The sequence below is a fragment of the Furipterus horrens genome, unplaced genomic scaffold, assembly GCF_987537825.1.
Source record: "Furipterus horrens unplaced genomic scaffold, mFurHor1.1.pri manual_scaffold_9, whole genome shotgun sequence".
In the NCBI taxonomy this organism is placed as follows: domain Eukaryota; kingdom Metazoa; phylum Chordata; class Mammalia; order Chiroptera; family Furipteridae; genus Furipterus; species Furipterus horrens.
The window spans coordinates 50,510,102-50,524,337 of record NW_028327179.1 but is presented as its reverse complement, the minus strand read 5'-3'; the positions used below and the strand labels follow the sequence as shown (position 1 = coordinate 50,524,337).

The 14,236-nt window shown below is 35.5% G+C and overlaps 1 protein-coding gene across 2 annotated transcripts in view; it reads left to right on the top strand.

Moving 5' to 3' along the window:
- ORC5 (origin recognition complex subunit 5) overlaps nucleotides 1-14,236 on the top strand; it is a 98,452-nt gene that overhangs the window by 51,751 nt on the left and 32,465 nt on the right. For both annotated transcript variants that reach the window (XM_090286740.1, XM_090286741.1), the window contains exons 9-12: nucleotides 3,408-3,460; nucleotides 4,821-4,933; nucleotides 5,983-6,030; nucleotides 13,191-13,301. In XM_090286740.1, coding sequence (XP_090142866.1) covers nucleotides 3,408-3,460; nucleotides 4,821-4,933; nucleotides 5,983-6,030; nucleotides 13,191-13,301 — 325 coding nt within the window. The remainder of the gene's footprint in view (nucleotides 1-3,407; nucleotides 3,461-4,820; nucleotides 4,934-5,982; nucleotides 6,031-13,190; nucleotides 13,302-14,236) is intronic.

Here is a 14,236-nt window from a genome sequence, read left to right as displayed (position 1 = left end):
ATGCGTTCTAATATGTGAAATGCTATCAAATAACTGTGAGGTAGAAGAAATGATATATATTTTTAAAGATTTTATTTATTTTAGAGAGAGGGAAAGAGAGTGAAAAAGTGGGAGAGAAGCATTGATTGGCTCACTCTAAAACGCGCCGCAAATGGGGACCAAATCTACAGCCCAGGCATGTGCCCCAACCAGGAATTGAATGATCAGGAATTGAATCGGTGACTCCTCGCCTTGCGGGACAATGCCCAACCAACTGAGCCACACTGGTCAGAGCTAGAAATGGTCTATTTTGAAAGTCTACTTGTTAGATTAGGTTTGCTCTTCATATAGGTTACTAGTAGCCTAGCAAAATTTCTCTTTTGCTATATTTCTAGGACTTTCAACTGTGCTTGCAGATTTGAAAAACAATATAGTTAGATTTAGTATATTCAATTATTCTTATCTGGCATTTACTTTTAAATTAGCATGTTAGGAGCCTTATAAGAGAGTTTTAAAGTTGGAAAGGGTTCTTACAGATCAATTCAGCTAATAGCCTTAGTTATTTTTAATTTACTTATACTTATTTATTTATTTAATTTATTTATTTGGGGGGGCCCTCCCGCTCTATAACTCCTCTCAGACCTAAGACCCTTTATAATCTTATAAAGGACAATGGGCGAAGGTCTCATGCTCCGTTAGCTGCTTCCAGGTGGACATGATCATCGTCCTGTCTACCCTTGGGTCCAGAAATCCCTAATAAGAGTAGGGGTGTGTGTTCATTGCAGCACTGTTTACAATAGCTAAGTGCTGGAAACAAGCTAAGTGCCCATCTGTAGATGAGTGGATCAAAAAACTGTGGTACATTTTCACAATGGAATACTATGTAGCAGAAAGAAAGAAGGAGCTCCTGCCATTTGCAACAACATGGATGGAACTAGAGAGAATTATGCTTAGTGAAATAAGCCAGGCAAAGAAAGAAAAATACCATATGATATCACCTAATACAGGAGACTAAGGAACAACATAAACAAATGAACTAAATAGAACCAGGAGCAAAATAACAGTCAATAGGGGGGAGGCGGGAGGGAGAGAAGGGGGGGAAAGTAAGGGAAGGGTTTAGTCAAAGAATGTGTATAAATGACTCATGGATATGGACAACGGGGAGGGATATGATTGCAGGAGAGGGGGTGGGCGGGGTGGGGGAGAGAAATGAGGGAAAAATGGGACAACTGTAATTGAAAAACCAAAAAGGAAAAAAAAAAAAAAAGAGTAGGGATGTGGAGAGGAGGGTGGCCTTCCCACATGGGGATGGATATTGCAGACTCCAGGTCAGTTGGCTGTCCCTGTGCAACAGCATGCTCATTTTAACAAGCTGGCATCCTTGTTGTGTTCTGGGGGCAACAGATTTGGCAACGGGGTTAAAAGGAATCATTAAAACCATAACCACTAGATGACAAAAGGCAGGGATTAATTTTTCAATGTCCCACAGTTAAAAAAAGGCTTCTTTGGAGGAAGATGTGCAAGGCACGTCACACCTGTCCACTACCTAGTTTGGGTTGAGTGGAATATTTTAGGTTTTCCCCATCTCAGATCTCTGGGCCCTTTCTGTCCAAGCCTTTAGGATAGAAAAGAGAAACCAGTTTTAAAGGGAAGCCCACAGACCACTCCATACTTCACCAACCTAACCACTTAGTTCAGCCAAACCATTGAGTGTCAGGAAGCAGTGATGGAGAGAGAATTAAGTGAGGCCTATACGTACAGACAATCACTCAGGTAATGAGATCATAGGCTTATGCCCTATGAAAACAGAACACATGTTAATTTATGCAACATAACCCACAAACCAGTCTTGTCTCTAAATCTGCGAGACTGTCTTATTGGGAAGACCTCCAGTTGCAAGGCATTTGACATTCTTCTTGCCTATAAATTTAGCATCTTTGATGATGTCACAGACCTAGTTTAACTTCCCAATGAAAACAAACTTTAAATGAAAATAAACTTTAAAGACAGCTGCATTACCTTATAGTCTACCACTGAGCATTGTGATTTTCCTTGAAACGTGATTTTTCTCCTTAATATTACCCTCCTTGTCATTAAAGGGACTGCATTAAGTCCAGTTTTAATTTATCCTGTTAATTTGCATAAACACTACAAGAGCAGCAAATGATCACATATGATCTTTAAGTCTGCTTTGCTGGAACTCAAGCAAGGAACCTTTAGGATGATTTTCAGTCTGTCCTTCAGGGCACAGAAGCTGAACCACATACCTGCCATTCAGCCTCGCCTATAAACACCTGTCTTTCCCAAGTCCTTCAGGTTTTCCATTGTGCCTTAAGGTTCCTTTTAGCCATCTTTCAGGAAAGCAACTTTCATTCCTTCCCTGGAAAGATTGCCATGAACCGCACAACCAACCAAGGTACCAGCCTTTTTTCTCATGGGTTTTTATTACCTTTAAAAGTCAATCCCAGTTCCTCATGGCTTTTTGGTAACAACCAGAGCCGAAGCATGCTTCCTTTAGGCATGACATTCCAGTCAAAGCCTTGGTTAATAAAACCCCTATTAACAACTGGTATTATCAGTTTTATGCAAAGAACCTTATGTCATTACTTACTTCTTCAGAATGCCGGATTCTGGAGGGATGAGGTAGGAAGGAAAATATACAGTGTGAAGGAAAATCCTTGTCTTAATATTGACTAAAATTGCATTTCCATACTTTACATTTTCTTTTGTTCACTTTCCTACATGTGAAGTTTTTTGGGGGGTGGGGGAGGTGGTAATTGCCTTAGTTATTATGTGAAGGTTATTCATTTATTCAAGATCATACAGCTGAAACTTCAGTCTCCCAGGGCTGTCTTTTTATTATACTGTGGTATGTCTTCTTATGAGTTGGATTTGACATAATGATAATCACTTAATAGTCCTAATAATATTTGAGGCTATTTAACAGTTTTAATTGCAAGTAAGATCCAAGTGGAGTAGGGGAAATAGCATGAATTCTGCAGACACCTACAAGGATTCAGTTCTAGGAACCTAACTTGTGGGTCTCAGTTTCCTGAATCAAGGATACTTATTATAAGAGATTGTTGTTGAATTTAGACATAGTATATAACAATTGTATTTAATATGGTAACCTGAACATTTCACTGAATGACAGGTGATATTATTTATTTGTTGGTACTTTTTGATAGCTTTACAGTTATAAGAGAAAAAGTTTTTAAAAAATTAATATCTGGTTATTGTTATATATGATGTAATATACTCTATGATTTTGTAGAGGTACAAATGTGTACATTGCATGTATGTATTATCTTGTTTATAGAAATATTGAATCTATTTTGAAAATTTAGTTTTTCTAGGACTCTGTTTTGAGTATGGTATATTGATTTAGTATATTTTCAACCCTTTATTGCCTTTCTGTTTTCTTTCAGTTCACAGTGGGAAAGTCTACAGAAAGATGATACAAATCCAGAACAACTGAAAGGTATTAAGGCAGTTACCAAAACACTTTTTTATTACTAATAAACAAGATACTGAAATTAATACTACAGATAACATCAGAAGTGTTATAAAAATAAAGTTACTTTGTAAGTTGTAATGATAATTTAAGTGACGCTCCAATTTAATAGGAGGAAGTAAAGTTAGTATAACAGTTTTCTGTTTTCTAAATGTAAGATTATATCATGCAAAAATCAAACAGTTTATACTTTGTTAAATGCTTTTGTTAAAACAATTACATGACATAATTTCACATATTTCATGAAGGTTATGGAATAAAATTCAATTTCATGTTAGCCCAGTTTGTGGAATATATTTCTGTTGGTTATGTTTTTAAAGCTTTGTGCTTTTGTTTTCTTTAAAGAAGCTATTACTTTGGATTTATCCCAATAGAACAGCTTTTACTTAAAAAAAATTAAGCGAATATCTAAAGTATTCTTATTTAAAAAAATAGATCAGTGGCTAGTGGTTGGGGGAACTGGTATAGAATGAAGTGGTACTGAGATTACATTTTGTCTATTTTGGTTTCTCATGCTGTAGATATTACACAAGTGATTTTTAGTTATGTGTTTTAATGGAAAGAAAGAGATGCTGGAGTGAGAAAATCTGCAATAAGTGGTCTGCCCAGTTCCCTAATTGTGTTATCTTGAGCCCAACTCAGTCAGTGTCTTCATCTAAAATGGGAAGAATATCTAGCTTTAAGTTACTGCAAAGATTCAGAAATACTTAAGTACTTAATTCAATGTCTGACACATACTATATTTTTAGTAAATATCAGATTCCTTCTTCCCTTATAAAAAAATCGGTGCTGCTTGATTGAGTCAGTTGTTTTATTTATCTTTTCATTCAGTTATTTCCTTTGTGAAAGACACTGTAGGGATACAGAAAAAATAAAAATTAGACATGGCTCCTTCATTAAATAGTATAGCTTGGTAATAAATATAATTTTAATATAGTTAACTGTTAATATGCAGCTATAAAGTTACATAAGCCATAAATGAAAAACACAAAGTAGGAATTCATAATAGAGACAGATTTTTCTATTTTAGTGTGGTAGGGGAGCATCAGGGAAGGTTTGATGGAGGGTGTGGCTTTCAAGGGCAGGCTGGGTAGGATTTAGATTTTAGAATAAGAGTAGTCAAACAAAAATAATAGAATGAGCAAAGCATATCAGTAATAATCACTGCCACTGCCATCATTATCATGGCACTTTAAGCTCAAGGAGAAGGTCATTTTGACAAGATAATGTCATATGGAAGTCAAAGGATAAGTGAGGAAAGATAAAAGATACTAAAATCTAATGGCAGCATGTTAAATACCTTCATAAAAGTTTTTTTGTTGTGTAGGTCTCTCAACATATACTCTTGTGGAACTTCCATATTACTCTAAATTTATTCTAATTGCTGCATACATTGCTTCATATAATCCAGCAAGAACTGACAAGAGGTTTTTCCTTAAGGTAACACTTACTTATTTTTTATTTTATTTTTGAACATCCCATGAATATTTTGAAATTTTTAAATACTTGTAAATTTCTAAGGGGCAGAGATTAGAGTACGAGACTGCTAAATATGTGTTTAGAACTCATCCTCTAAAGGCTTTAAATTAGATCACAACCTGAATGGGAAAAATAATTTCATAGAAGAATTCAAATATACCTTAGGTAATAATTCTAGATTTAAGAGTACATAAGGTTTTGTTTGAAGTCTGAGAGATGGCAGTAATTTTAAGGATGGTAACTTCTTTATTGTTCTAAAGCTCCTGCTGCAGTGTCATGCACTCCATACATCATTATCTAGAACATTTAGGAGCCTCTTCTGCATATATATTAGCTGAGGCAATCCCATTTTAGAATTGTTTTCTTTTTGGAAAAATACTATGCAATTTTACTTATTATTAAATGTATGTATAATAAACTTATTTATTTTTTTGCCCATCTCTCCCACTAGTCTTTCCTTTCATGAGGGCAAGGACCGCATCTAATTTTTCTCCTATTATTGAATCCCAAGTGCTTAATTAAATGTTCTCAATCAAGGTGGTTTTGTTGTTGTTGTTTTCAGTGAATCAACAGCCTGCCTTAAGGGATGAATAAAAACCCATTTATCTTTAGAATTTTTGCTTTTATAAAAATAAATATGCTATAATAAACCAATATAGTAAGTTTTTTTAGGAATTATCACTATTTTATTTTAAAAGCTTTTTCTCAATATACCAAAGTAATCTATATAATCAATCTAAGTCAAATCAGGCTAAAATATATTTATATTTTAAGATGTTATTTTAAGTGATAAATAGAATAAAATTAAAAAGTTTAAGATACATAAATTAGCATTATCCATGCCATGTTTTAAACAAACTATGTTCTCTGGTTTTGTGGAATACTATCTATTTTGTTTTTCCCAGCTTTTCTTTATTGATTATATTGTTACAATAGTTCCAATTTTCTGCCCTTTACTTCCCTCCACCCAGCTCTTTTTTTAATCTTAAAATTTTTTCCCTTAATTTCAGCATCATGGGAAAATCAAGAAAACCAATTTTCTAAAGAAACATGAAAAGGTATTTACATTTTAATTTCTCTAATAAGAAAAACTCATGAATTTAGGATACTATGAGAAGTGGATAATGCATGCTTTTATTTGGCAATTGGATATAAGAAGTTATTTGTATTGCTATGGTACCATTATAATATAATCCTAGTATTTTGCTATATTGAATACAGTGATTGAAGAAGGCACATTCAAAGGAGCTGATACTAGAGATAAAATTTAACATGTTTTTTTTAGTGAATTAATAAATGAAAAAGATCATCCTGCAATTTTTAATTAAACACAGCAGATTTTTCTCTTTTCTCCTTTGAAACACCCACAGAAAAATGCCACTGAAGATATTAAAAGATAAATATATAAGGTATTAAGCAGATGAGAGACCTACAAAATTTGGAATTGCATAGTGGATAGATAAACAAGTTACTTAAGCAGACCAGAGTGGCTGAAACCTAAACGCCAGTGCAAGCTGGTTTGACCTGAGGAGTCTGGAGAAGCGTAAGAATTAGAGGCACTGAGTACCTTTGAAGGTTGGGGGTGTGTGACAAGGAGAAATTTAAAGGAGCATTTCTGTTCCATTTTGTATATCTAAACCACCGCTGCCTTTGTTAGCAGAAGATGGAGAAGTTTGAACTATAAAGTTGGCACTATAGAAGTTGTGACTTTTGTTTCTTACTCTTATTCTTAAAATCTCAATGTATACTTCTAAATTGATAAGTGTTTTCTTAGGACTTTGAAGACATTGTTTTACTGTCTTCTGGCTTCAGAGTTCCTGCTTTAAAAAGTCTGTTTGTTTTTAAATTTCTTTATCTGTGTTTTCTCTAGCTGCTTAGAAGTTCTTTTCTCCTTTTCCTTTAGTGTTTTTACAGCTTCACGGTGGTGTGTCTGGGAGTGAAGTTTTCTTAACTTAGAATTAGTTTTGCTTTCTGAATTTGAATAATGGTACCTTTATTTAGTTCTGATAAATTCTCAGTCATTAACTTTTTAAATATTGCTTCTCCATTCTCTCAAACATGTCTTCCTGACATACTGATTACTTAGGTAGGTCTTCTCACTCTGCCCTCCTTTCTTCAATCATTCTCATTCTTCATTGCCTTTGGTCTCCATATACTATATTCTTGAGTAATTATTTCAGTTTTGTGTTGAGCTTTTTCTCTTCAGCTTTGTTCTTTGTCTATTTATATCAACTTTGTAATTTCTTATTTGTAGTTCTTAGAAGTTTTATTGGTTCAAGTTTTTTCATATTTATACCTTTTCTAGTCATAATTTTTTAACATAAGAAGACCTATTTTATATTCTGTGTCTTATAATTCCAGTATTAGAAGTCCTTATTGGTCTTAATTTCACATTTTCTATTTTTGCTGACTAATGCATTTATGCCTTGTTTATTGAACATTCTCTTATTTTTAGGTGTTTGTTCAACTTAATCTTTAGAATTTTTGAGACCTGAGGTGTGTTCATTTAAAAAGATTTTACATTTACTCTGTGCAGGCACTTAGGAACTCCAGTAACATGGGAATATTTGAAATTCAGTTCTCATCTGGGGATTATCAGACCACATGGAGTGTGAATTCTGCTGCCACATCATTGTTAGCCCTAGTTTCTAGTTAAAATTCTCTGGAAGGGCTTTTTTCTCCTTCACACAGGGCCCAGAGTCTAGAAGGGAATTTTTATTAATAAATTAATTTGCTTAGGATGAAAAGATTTTTCTAGTGTGCCCTTTCACTACGACATTTTTAATTAGGATTTCCACCGTAGGCATATTGTTGATTTTGTACTCTCTCATACATTTGTGACTGCTTTGGATCAAAAAGGATTGGTAGAAGAGAGTACTTAATAGTGGAATGGTCAGGGAAGGACTTGTGGGAGGGCTTGCATTTGAATGAACACTCAGGAATGGTGAGGACTGGGTATATAGTGATGGGAGAGAAAGACATTTCAATTGAGGAAATAATTTAAGCGAAGAAGCAGATGTGAGGAAGTGTAGAGTATATAAAACAAATAATAAAATATAATTGGCTGTCCTGTATGGTGAGTTTCAGAGAAAAGTCAGTTGAGATCAAATTGTGGAGGAATATCCTTACTCACCTGTTTCTTAAGGGAAGGAAGCCCATCTATTCACCTCTGTATCTCAGCACTTGGTGATATTTGATGGGTGTTTATTGAAAAAAAAAAAGAAGAAGAAATTTAATGAGTGAATGAAGAAAAGGAATGAACATAAAACTAAGAATTTTACCTTTCAGACAGAGAATTGTTTAAGAAATTGGAGGAGAGAGGTATATGAGTGATGATAAGGGAGGACTGTGAAAGAGCTGGCGCTTTTGCCTGTCCATGTAGAATGGGTGGATTTGTACAAAACTACGAAAAAGACAGTGTTGACAGAGGTAGTTGTCTGAGCAAAGACATCATGAAGATAGATGTCTCTACTTCTAAATGAACTCTACTCTTCTGATGTTATTCTTAAATATGACTTTTATATAAAGTAGTAGCCTCTCTTGTCTTTGGTTCATGTTGTTTTAAAATCTGATCTTAACTGAAAGCTCCCTGTGTACACTTACTGGTTTCTTTATATTTTTGTTCTCTCTGTTCCTGAAATCTCGATTGAATGCTTACTTTTTGCCAAGGACTCTGTTAAATGCCATGGATAACGTGGAGAACAAAATTGTTGCTGTCTCTGCCCTTATGAAGCTCTCAATTTAATCGGGCATCAAACATTAAAAAGCAAACCACAATAATTATCATAACAGTTGTAAATTTGTTATCTATCTTTAATTGTATAATTCTTTTTCTCTGTGTATCCTCAGTTGACATTGATTTTTTTTAAAGATTTTACTTCTTAATTCAGTGAATACATGTGTATTGTACCAGATTACTTGCCAGTTAGTTTATGTGGAAAACCAATAGTCTTTTTCCTCTCCTCACCCTTAGTCTATTTCCCCACAATTTCTTTTAACTGTTTCTAGTTTTAGTTTTTCTTGCGTAAATATTCATAACATATAAGTTTATGTTCCTATCTCTGTTTTTCTTTACTTGACACCAATTTTCATTCCATATTCTACCACCTCAAAAATTATTTTATTTGGTTTCCTTTTTTGATTCTTTCTCCCAGTGTTATAGACCTTCAGTCTCTCTAACAAGGTAGAGTGGATCTAAAGAAGTATTTCTCAGACTGCCTTCCTTTCTAGGAGGGAGGCCAGTTTGCATTTATAGCACACAGAATCAGTTCAGTGATGAAATAAATATCATATGCTACTAAAACACTTTATTTTTAAATTGGAAATGCGTTTTCTAATCATAAAATAAAAACAAAAGTGAAAATGAGAAAACTGTCAACAACTTTCATAATGTGATTCTTTTTAAATTTAATCTTTATAGTATTATTTTCCATTACCATTTAGTCCCCTTATACCCCTCCCCCAAGCATTCACCACACTGTTGTCCAGGTCCATGAGTCCTTTTCCTTTTAGCTCAATCCCTTCACCCCCTAACAGCACCCCCACGCCACCTAGCTATCTAAGTATCATCTGCTCTCCATCTGGCAACTGTCAATATCTTCTCTGTATCTGTGAGTCTCTTTCTGTTCTCTTTGTTCATTTATTTATTTTTTTTACATTCAATTGTTGATAGAAATGTTTTCACTACCATTCTGTCATTCAAATTTCTGATTTCATGGTTTGGAGGTAATGAACTTCAGCTTTTTCTTGCCTGGGGAGCACTTTATGTGTCCTTCAATTCTAAATGATATGTTTGATGGGTAGAGTAATCTTGCTTGGTTGTAGGTCCTGGCTCTTCATGACTTTGAATATTTCTTGCCAATCCCTCTAGGCCTGCAAAGCTTCTGTTGAGAAATCAGCTGATAGTCTTATGGGAGTTCCCTTGTAGGTATATGACTGCTCTTCTCCTGCTGCTTTTAAGGTTTTCTCTTTATCTTTAAGCCTTTTGCATTTTAATTATGATGTGTCTTGGTGTGGGCCTTTTTGGGTTCATCTTGTTTAGGACTCTGTGCTTCCCGGACTTGCATATCTATTTCCTTCACCAGGTTAGGGAAGTTTTTTGTCATTGATTTTTTATTTCGGTTTTCAACGTCTTGCTCTCTCTCTTCTCATTCCAGCACCCCCATGACGGGAATGTTGGTAATCTTGAGGTTGTACCAGAGGCTCCTTACACTATTCTCATTATTTTTGAATTCTGTTTACTTTTTGCTATTCTGACGGTGTGTGTGCGTTTTTTTTTAATTATTTATTTATTTGTTTATTTTTATTTGTAGAGAGAAAGGACAGGAGAAAGAGAGGGAGAGAAACATCACTGTGTCGTTGCCTCTCACTCACGCCCCCAACTGGGGACCTGATGTGCAATCTAGTCGTGCCCTGACTGGGAATCGAACCAGTGACACTTGGCTCACAGGCTGATGCTCAATCCACTGAGCCACAGCAGCCAGGGATGATTGTGTGTTTTTTTGCTTCCTTATATTCCAAATTGATGATTTGAGTCTTGGCTCCATCTACTCTACTGTTGATTCCTTATAAATTATTTTTATTTCAGTTAGTGGGTCCTTTTCTGAGTATCCCTTTTTAATGCTTTTGATGTTCTCACTGAATTCATTGAGCATAATTTTAACCAGTGTTTTAAAGTCTGCATCTGTTAGATTGCTTGTCTCCATTTTGTTTAGTTCATTTCCTGGAGCATTGTTCTGTTCTTTCATCTGGGACATGTTTCTTTGTCTCCTCATTTTGGCAGCCTCCCTGTGTTTGTTTCTCTGTATTAGGTAGAGCTGCTGCGTCTCCCAGGCTTGGTAGAGTGGCCTGATGTAGTAGGTGTTCTGTAGGGTCTAGTGGCACAGCCTCTTCCATCACCCAAGGTGCGCACTCAAGGTACATCCCCATGTGGGCTGTGTATACCTTCCTCTTGTAGTTGATTGCTGTTGGCAATCAGCTGCAAAGACTGGCTGTGACCACTGACTACCATGGAACATCAGCTGTGCAGGGGCCCACCCCACAGAGCAGAACTTACTTTGGCAGGGTTCTGGTGCCCACTGAGTTTGCTCCTTGTGTATTTTGCTTATGGAGGTGATTGGGTGGTGGTGCTTCATCATGGTCAGAAGCTGTCCACTGGGTGTGCTGACTATGGAGCCTCCCAGGAGGTGCAGGCCAAGAGTGAAGTGCAGTTGGCTGCTACTTGTGCTAGTCTTGGAGGTGCCCAGGTGAGGCCAAACTGAGAACCAAGGCTGGCTGCTGCTAGTCCTGGGCCTGGGACCACTTACCTACAGGTAATGGGCATATTGAGGCCAGATGCTGCTTGTCTGAGAGATTTTAGGAAAATCTGAGGCCTGAGTAAGAGTGGTCATTCCTGTAGAAGAGCTACTGGAAACAGCTTGGGTGGGGCTAGGCATCAGGGAATCACCAGGGTGGTACAAACAGTGTGAGCCAGGTTGATGGAATCTCAGATATATGGTGCCCACCTGCTGGCTCTGTTGGGGCTGGGCTCATCAAAGGAACAGTGGCCACTGCCACCACTTCTGTCGAGATAAGCTGCCCACCCAGCTCTCACCTTGATACCAGACAATTCAGTTCCTACCCTGTATGTCTCTGGTGCCTTTCAAGCTGCTTCCCCAGCGCTGGAGTTCAGAGAGTCCAAGTAAGTCTGTGCATGCACCGTAAAAGCAACTGCCTGGGACTCCAGAAGCCCTCGGTCTCCCTCAGCCTCTATCCCGCCCCCCCTCCCCCCAGTTATTATAGCCAGAAATTAGAGGGACTTCTCTTCCTGGAACCTGAAACCTGAGCTAAGGGGTCTGGTGTGGGTCTGGGACCCCATGCTCCTCAGGGGGGGACCTCTACAGCTGAGATAGTCCCAATTTTTATACACCACACATGGGTGAGGAACCAGCTCATTCGTGTCTCTGCTCCTTTTACCAGTCTTAATGTGGTTTCTTCTTTAATTACCTAGTTGTAGGGCTTTCATTCAGCCAGATTTCAGGCAGTACTGAATGATGGTGGTTCTGTAGCTCCATTGTAATTTTGACGTGATTGTGGGAGGAGGTGCACATCCTGTCTGTTTACCTACCCCACCATCTTGACCAGAAGCTCAATGTTTTATATTGTTTATGGATACATATATAGTATAAAAACTGTCATGATTGTGATAAAAACCCCAAATTCTGGATAGTTGTTTCTTTTATGGCAGGAAAGAGAGAATTGGATGTGAGAGGAGTATAAAGGAACTTCAACTTACCTGTAATGTGATCTAATGTTTTATTTCTTTGCATGTATTGCATAATGTTAGGGTTTGATAAAACTTGAGGTTTCATTGGTTTTAAATGTATTATCTGGTGCTTTCTAAATGTTCAAAGTAGTTAATGATGAAAGCATATAAAATTAAAGACTTGCAAAATGATTTCTGAACTACCTTTTAGATATAAATAGCTGAGGTAAATACTTCTTCATTTTGTAATTCTGAATAGATATTTTCTTTTACAGTCATTCTTCTTTAAAGAAATAGTTATTTTCATAAATGTAAATATAGTTTCCCATTTTATTTACCATTGCTAATATAGAGTATTTAAGTACTTACACTGCAGTTTTCTAATGAAAGTAATTGTACGACATGACTTTGTATACCAGTATGAACATTTTACAGTCTTTAAACGTTTTATGACTTTTACATTGTTTTAAGCTGACAGCGTATTCACAAATTATGAAACATTTTATTAGTTTTCTAATGTAGTATTTACTATAACTGATCTTTTTAGAACTGTTAATGTTGATTAAATGCATTTACCAGTCTGGCACAAAGCGGAATGGTAAGAAGAAGTACTAAGTTCTAGGCTAGGAGTTAGGGTCTCGACCTTGCTTTTTGTTATGTACTATCTTTACTAATGATGTGACTGTCAGTTAACATCTGATTACAACAGCAGAATAGGGATGATGTTTAGGCCTAGTCTGGATGACTTGTGAGTTTTTTAATTAATATTTGTTGATGCTAACTCAGAAAATCTTGAAGAAAATATAAACAGATAAATCATGATTATATCAGGTAAAGGTTTTCCGTAGGAACTGCACGTTGGATTTGTTAGCATTTTGGGAACTATAGAATATAAATATTTTGTACTGGGAATTTATAGTATAGAAAGTGAATCCTCTGCTATAAGAAAAAAATCCCTGTTCTTTTTTCTTACAGACAAGCAATCATCTCCTTGGACCAAAAATGTTTCCACTAGATAGATTATTAGCAATATTATATAGTATCGTGGACAGCAGAGTTGCTCCAACAGCAAATATCTTTTCCCAGGTAAGCTTTTTGATCAGTTATTATCTGTCATCTTTATTTTTATGGAATTTTTCAGGTGGTATAGTTGGTAGAGTTGCAGGCATTTAGCGTTTTGGTCAGCATGTGTTACCGTTTTAATTATGTAATGAACAATGTTCTTTGTAAGTAATTGAAAATTCCGTATCTTTAGTGTGTCACTGAATTTCATTCAAGTATACCTGGATGATAAAAACAGCTCAATATTACTGGATTTTTTCCTATTTTAATAAAGGAATTTTTAAATTAAACAATTATAATCCTGATTAAATGAACAAGTGGCTTCATGAGTATTGATGAATTATAATATAGAAATATAATTTGATGAAAACAAAATTTTAAAACATTTATTTGCAGGGAAGTAATTTATTCTTATTTCTCACATATATACCTTGCTGGTTGACAGTATGCATTTTGAAAATAGTGCTAGAATGATTTAAGTTCTCAAATTTTTCACTAGATGGCAGCAGTAGTATAAAAATAGGAATCATGACATATTTAATAAAGTTGACTTTTGGTTGCATTTTTAGAAAAACCTCTTTATTAAAAATATTGTCATAGTATTTCTTAAATGGTCCAGAAAAACAGAAGAAAAAGGAAATGATGTGACTAGTATTTACTGAAGAGCAAAGTCACCTGAGATGTTGCAATGAGGGTTTTGTTTTATGTATAAGTTTTTAGGTTAAGAAATATGTAAATAATATCATTTACATTTTAATTCACTGCAAATAAATTTGGTCCCTGAATGGATATTAGCCTTTGTAATATAAGCGTTCTGGTAACTTTTAATTCTTCATTTAAAGAAGTCTTTGTGAACTAAAAATACATGTCCTTCATTTAACTCAACATTTAAGTTAATTTTTATGTCAATATTTATAGAAAATTTCATCTACCTTTACTGTGTTCTTGAAGGAAGGTAA